Source organism: Cannabis sativa, chromosome 2, assembly GCF_029168945.1.
Source record: "Cannabis sativa cultivar Pink pepper isolate KNU-18-1 chromosome 2, ASM2916894v1, whole genome shotgun sequence".
Classification (NCBI taxonomy): Eukaryota; Viridiplantae; Streptophyta; class Magnoliopsida; order Rosales; family Cannabaceae; genus Cannabis; species Cannabis sativa.
The window spans coordinates 31,079,130-31,085,791 of record NC_083602.1 but is presented as its reverse complement, the minus strand read 5'-3'; the positions used below and the strand labels follow the sequence as shown (position 1 = coordinate 31,085,791).

The following is a 6,662-nucleotide window of genomic DNA, read 5'->3' as shown; positions in this document are numbered from 1 at the left end:
AATGAAGGACCTTGGTGAAGCCAAGAGAATACTTGGGATTGACATCAAAAGAACCAGACCTGAAAGACTTTCATTATCTCAAAAGAGTTACATTCAGAAATTGATAGACAAGTACTGTATGAATGAGGCTAAATCTGTTAGCACTCCTCTGGCTTAGCATTTCAAATTAACTCAAAATCAGTCACCTAAAACAGAGGAGGACAAGATGTACATGGATTCCATGCCCTATGCATCTTGTGTTGGAAGTCTAATATACTGCATGGTGTGCACTAGGCCTGACTTAGCCTATGCACTCAGCATGGTTAGTAGATTCATAGCAGATCCTAGAAAGGAACATTGGTCTGCTGTGAAATGGATACTCAGATACCTAAAAGGGTCTATGAACATTGGCCTTGTCTATGATAACAAGTTTCAAGATGAAATTGAAGTAAATGGATATGTTGACTCTGATTATGCAGGAAGTATAGACACAAGAAGGTTTATAACTGGTTATGCTTTTACTGTTCTAGGTGGATGCATCAGTTGGAAATCGAATCTACAAAAGGTTGTAGCTCTGTCATCAACTGAAGCAGAATACATGGCTACTACTGAAGCCATTAAGGAAGCAATTTGGCTCAAAGGATTCACACATGAACTGGGGTTCAAATCTGAAAACATAACAGTGCACTGTGATAACCAAAGTGCACTGTATTTGATGAAAAACCCCATGTTCCATGAAAGATCGAAAAACATAGATATCAAGCTGCATTTCATCAGAGATATCATCGCTGAAAAGGAGGTTAATGTGAAGAAAATTGGAACAAAAGAGAACCCTGCTGATATGATGACAAAATATGTTAGTTTAGCCAAACATCCTCAATTGCTAAGTGAGGATTCAAGTCCAGTTCAGTCCCTAATCATCATAATTCTTTTCTTTCTATTAATGACCAAGGTGGATAATTGTTGAGTTTGGTCACTAATAGAGAACTACTCAAATTGGCTAAGAAGTTGGCAACTAACTCCAACTAATTTACCTAACTGTCAGTTATGACAGTTAGGATCAAGACTCTAGGCCAAAGGCTATATATAGCCATTAGTTACAACCTTTTGGGATAGGTTAAGAGAGAGATCTTTGAGAGCTGGTTTAGGTTGAAAAAACAGAGAGAGAGTTCTGGTGAGATGAGTTGTAATTGAAGCTTTGCTTCATGAGTGTATGTGTTCATGAACACCTTGTAAACAACTTGTAATTTCTCTCAACTAGCTTCAATAAAGATAAAAGCCACAGGGGCTGTTCTGGCCGAGGAGTAGGCAAGTGATTAACAATCACTTGTTCGAACCTCGTAAATTCATTGTGTTTGATCTCTTTCTCTACTTCTATTGCTATTAATTGTTTGCCTATTATTGCTGATCTTTAGTTCTCATTACTGGTTTATGTTACTAGTTTATTGCTTTTAGTTCACAGTTGTTTTTTTTTTGTGTAATATCGATTACTTTAGTTCTGTTCTTGATCAAGTTCTTTATATTGTGTTGTTTGAGAGGTAATTGATCATGCATTGATCACATCAGTTTCCATACAAGAAAAAATCCAACTGAAAAATCAATCTTTCCTAAGATAGAAAAGAGCAATAAAACCGAATAATAAAGGTGATAACATCGGATTGATATCACAAAGAAATTTCACCATAAATAAAAAATATTTTGGCATCTAACTTACCAAAAAAAGACTTTACACATAGTGTGAATGGCATGGCTGCTTGGAAAAGATTGAAAACTACCAATTAATAGATTGGGGAAGCAAGGCAGCTCTATAGGAGAAAACTGTTTGATTTATGAGTAGTAAGAAGAAGAGACACATGAACATTTATTTTTTAGTTGTATATATAGCAGATTATGTATGCAAGAACTACTTGGCTGGATTGGTATTGGGACTTATCAATACCAATTTTAATGGGTCTTCATGAATTGGATTCGCCGGATCAGAAGGGAGGTCTATATCCTAGTCGACTTTATGTGTGTATATGCAATATGGAAGGTTAGGAATAGAAGCCTTTGGCATCAAGAGGTCCCCACCATTAAGCATTCTGTTGAATTTGTAAGAAAATATAATAACTCAAAAATTTTTTGTATAGATATATAGGTAAGTTTAGAAAAAAAAAAAAAAGATGAAAATTGTTATAAAAATCTTTGTACATGAAAGTAAAAGGGAAGGTGAGAGGTTTTTGATGTAATTGGTTCTTATTCTTGAAGTAATTCATCAAGACTCGTTTGGTACGCCGTATAAAAGTCGTATTATATTAAATAACAAATAACACTATGTTTGGATAAAATAATGTATTGTATTAATTATTACGACCAAAATTTGTAATACAATGTATGTTGTATTATTTAATACATAACAAATGGTCAGTATTATAATATTTACAAAGGATTTGGGGTCAGCACAAATCTTTGACCCAAACTCGAATTCAAGACCCGGACCCTGAACCAGGACCCGAGGCCAGGACCTGGACCCAGACTCGGACCCAGACAGGGACTTGAACCCAGACTCAAACTTGGACCCGGGACCAAGACCCGGGACCTGGACCGAGAGCCGGACCCGGGACCCGAGGCCCAAACTTGGATCGAGACCAGAGACCTGGACCCGGACCTGGACCTGAACTCGGACCCCGACCCGAACTTGGACCCGGACCCGAACTCAGACCCCGACCAAAACCTAGACCCGACCTCGGACCCCGACCCCGACTCGAACCCGGACGCAGGAGCCGGACTCGTAGTTGGTGTTGGGGTCGAGTGTATTGAAAATATATTATAACTTTACACGATCAATATTTAATACAAGTCAATACCAAACATTGTATTGTATTAAATAATGCTAATACAATACAATACAATACAATGTGATTCAATACGACGCACTAAACGAGCCTTCAAATTGTTAATTTATCCACACAAAAAAAAATACTTTTAATTTTAGTTATTTTTTCTAATAACACGGTAAAAAAAATATGATTTTCATACGTTAAAACGACCCCTTAAAAAGTAGATTGCCATAATATAACTCTTCTCAAATGATTATGAGTCTCACTAACTTTTTTTATTAATCTTTCTTTTTAGAAAAGAAAAGTGAAAATAGAAAGTTTTTTAATATTACAAAAAACTATGAATGTTGTGCACGTTTTATATTTAATAAATAAAAAGGGACCAAACAAAGGAAAAAGACAGTGAATGGAATTTGATTATTACCGTTCACAAAATAAATCAAAAAGATAAGAACCCATAGAATAATAAAACACCGAACCATATCATTGTAATCAAAATAAAACTATGGCCACCCCACATAAATTTCTCTAAATTTAAACAATTAAAAATAATTATTGTCCAATAATATTTATTTATTTCTTTCCAATATATAACAGACAATACAAAGATAACAGTGTTAACATGTGATTGTGATCCTTAAATTAAATCACTGCACAAAAGATTAAAAGTAATGATTATTATTTTTTAAATAATTAAAAGGAAAAAAAAAAAGCCTAGAATGGTTGCTTGGAGAAGTGAAGCTTGGCATTAATTAATGAATTAATAATATATTAAGCAGCCAACATCATCCTCACGAATTCTTCGTAATTGATAAGACCATCACCGTCTAAATCAGCTTCTCTGATCATTTGATCTAATTCTTCATCTTTTAATCTCTCCCCAAGATTTATCATAACATGCCTTAACTGCAAACCACAACACAATAATTCAATTAAGAAATATATATATTGCTCATAGTTTAATTTTTCTTCTATTTACATGATATATAAATACGAGTAAAAATAATTAATATTGCATTCAAACATCTGTGTGAATTGACTATTTATAAATTAGCATGTACGTAAAGGGTGACAGTACTACTTACAATTAAATATTCAGTTAATGCTTATTATTTAATAATAATGATTTATTTTTATGAGAATTAAAGTCAACTAATTGGTATATATATACGTGTGTACATAAAGAACGTTAAGAAATCAACCTCAGTGGGCGAAATGTAGCCATCTTGATCTTTGTCAAAGACTTTGAATGCTTCTCTGAGTTCATCTTCTGCCTCAGTTTCCTACACGTACACAAATAAAACTCCAACTCATTAATTAGCCTTCATAACAAGTAGTTAGATATTAATAATTTTTAATAATGAGAATAAATTAACGACTATTAATATATATAATATTCTTTTTTGTAGTCACTATAATATTTATTTTATTAATGTATTATACCTTCATTTTTCTTGCCATAAGATCCAAGAACTCCCCCAACTCTATGGTTCCATTGCCATCGAGATCTACTTCGTTGATCATGCTTTGCAGTTCATCTTCTGTTGGATGTTGATCCAATGATCTTATGGCAATGCCCAATTCGTCTATTGTGATGCACCCTATTATATATAAAATTAATAAATAACTAAAATAAAATAAACTAATACGTACATAACAACTGTACTATGAATAAAAGCCTATAGCATGTCAAAAAGATCCATTTAATTATTAGAGCGGATCCGACGGATCACAACTCTACTATGTTTATAGTACATTATATATGTGCTAATTCTTTTGTGTTGTTACTGTTCTATTAATTTTATAATGCAAAAGTTTTGTGTTGTGAATTAGTAAACATATTATTAGAACCAATAATCCACACAAGGAGAGTATATGGAAAGGAAACTATAATTAAATGAAAGTAATATATATATATATATATATATGTATACGTACCATCTCCATCTTTGTCGAGAAGACAGAATGCTTCTTGGAACTCAGCAAGTTGTTGTTCTGTTAATCTTTCTCCCATTCTGAGTTTGCAGCTGTATTGATTATTATTTATAAATCACTACCGACGCCCAGGCTGCAGAGATATATGTTATATATATTTATATATGTAGTACTAATTTAGTGATCAATATGGATAGAGAGATATAGATATCACGCAAGTATATATAGAGCTATATATATAGACAATTATTTTGAATTTAATTATTGGGAAGTCATAGTTAACGTACAGTAGTCAATATTTATTCCATTTCTAAACTTGAAAATTTCGGAGTGACGTAAGATGCATTGATCTGTTTTTTGATTCTACTGGTCAAACTGATTTTAATTCAATAAATGTCTGCACTATTTATAATTTCCTGGAGTTTGTTAGTTATATTACTATTCAAACTTTCAAAGTCTTTTGTAGTAGAAAAGCCTTTTGGTGATGAAATTTTGTGTGGATGCCATTTTTTCAGCTTTGTTGACCTTATTTAAAACGTATTCTTATTAATTTTTTTGACGTAATTTTCAAACTTATTATACATTTATATATATTATATATGTGGTTAATTAAGAAGACCCGGTATAAGAGTCAAATATATGACGAATTATATATATAGATATGTGTATATATTTATATTATACATGTCATCTTTTTCAAACATAAATAATTCTCATCCGTGGAAAAAATTTCAAGGTTTATTTTAGTCCATTTTTTATCTTTGTTCTTCTCAAAAGAAAATTCAATTATTAGCCATCTAGATAATACTATCATTTTCAAGTTTCGTTGTCGTTTGATTTGTTTTCTACGCTTGAAATTTTCAACGGCCACATTCATTTCTTGACCCATTTATATAACTATATAATGATATATCAATTTATAATTTGTCTTGATAGATAAATTGAAATAGAATAATTAGCAATTTTTCTCTTTTAACTTTCGACAATCTTTATTTTGGCCTCTAAAATATACGACTTGTAAATTATATATCATTTATAGAAATTTAGTTTTTCTCTTACGTTTCGTCTCATTATTCTTTTTATATGATGACGTGTGTCTTTGTCAATTGGCAACTTTACCCCTCATTACAAGAAAATGTTCTATTACCGACGGAACTATTAGGGGCGGACTAAATCCGCCGGTAATAGTATGATTTTCTTTAAAATAAAAGTAATAATATTGAAGGAATTGCTTTGTGCAGGAATTTTCCCGGTATTAAATTTCAAAGTTATTAGCAGCGTACTATTATCGACGGAAGTCCGCCGCTAATAACATTAAATAATATTTAAATTTATTAGCAGCGGACTATTACAGGCGGAAGTCCGCCGCTAATAACTATTACCAGCGGATCCTATTATTACCAACGGACCTCCGCCCCTAATAGTTTTTTATATATATATATATCAGTATTCTTATTTATCTATCTCCCTCTTTGTCTCCCTCTTCATTCCCAAAATTTTTGACCACAAACATCCATCTCTCCTTCTTCATCCTCAATATCAAAACCCTCATTCACCTCCCCTTGTTCATCGTCGACTAGCCCACCATTTTGACCACACAACGACATTCCCACCGCTCCACCGTTGTCGACATTCCCACCGCCTCTGCCGGACTCATCTTCATCATTGTTCAGGTATATATGTATAGTTAAAATTAGTTAAATTTTCTCTTTCTGTTCTTTTATCTCACAATTTTTTTTAATTATTTGCAGCTCATAAGATTGAAAATTACTCCAATATTAAATCTGTAGAAGGTGTATGAATATTTGTATATTTATATATATATATGTGTTATCCTAATATGTGTGTGTTTCTATGTGTGTATTTTTTTTTTTTATATTTGCTTTTAAATTTTATCAAAAAAAAAAAAAAAAGAGAGAGAACACCAAC

At 32.3% G+C, this 6,662-nt stretch overlaps 1 protein-coding gene across 1 annotated transcript; it reads right to left on the bottom strand.

Annotated features, from left to right (window-relative positions):
* Positions 1–3,340: 3,340 nt before the first annotated feature.
* LOC115718398 (calmodulin) lies at positions 3,341–4,942 on the bottom strand. Its single transcript, XM_030647165.2, has 4 exons — positions 4,737–4,942; positions 4,242–4,399; positions 4,001–4,081; positions 3,341–3,704 (listed from the first exon to the last, which is right to left on the bottom strand). Exons 1-4 carry the CDS (start codon positions 4,810–4,812, stop codon positions 3,570–3,572), a joined length of 450 nt encoding a protein of 149 aa, XP_030503025.1. The 5' UTR covers positions 4,813–4,942; the 3' UTR covers positions 3,341–3,569.
* Between the last annotated feature and the right edge of the window lie 1,720 nt (positions 4,943–6,662).

Bases quoted from the DNA above. Each gene is read 5' to 3' on its own strand.
- LOC115718398 (XM_030647165.2), bottom strand. From the start codon at position 4,812: ATGGGAGAAAGATTAACAGAACAACAACTTGCTGAGTTCCAAGAAGCA. The intron at 4,400-4,736 runs GTACGTATACAT...TATATATAATAG, and splicing joins TCTCGACAAAGATGGAGATG to GGTGCATCACAATAGACGAA. The intron at 4,082-4,241 runs GTATAATACATT...GTGTACGTGTAG, and splicing joins TTATGGCAAGAAAAATGAAG to GAAACTGAGGCAGAAGATGA.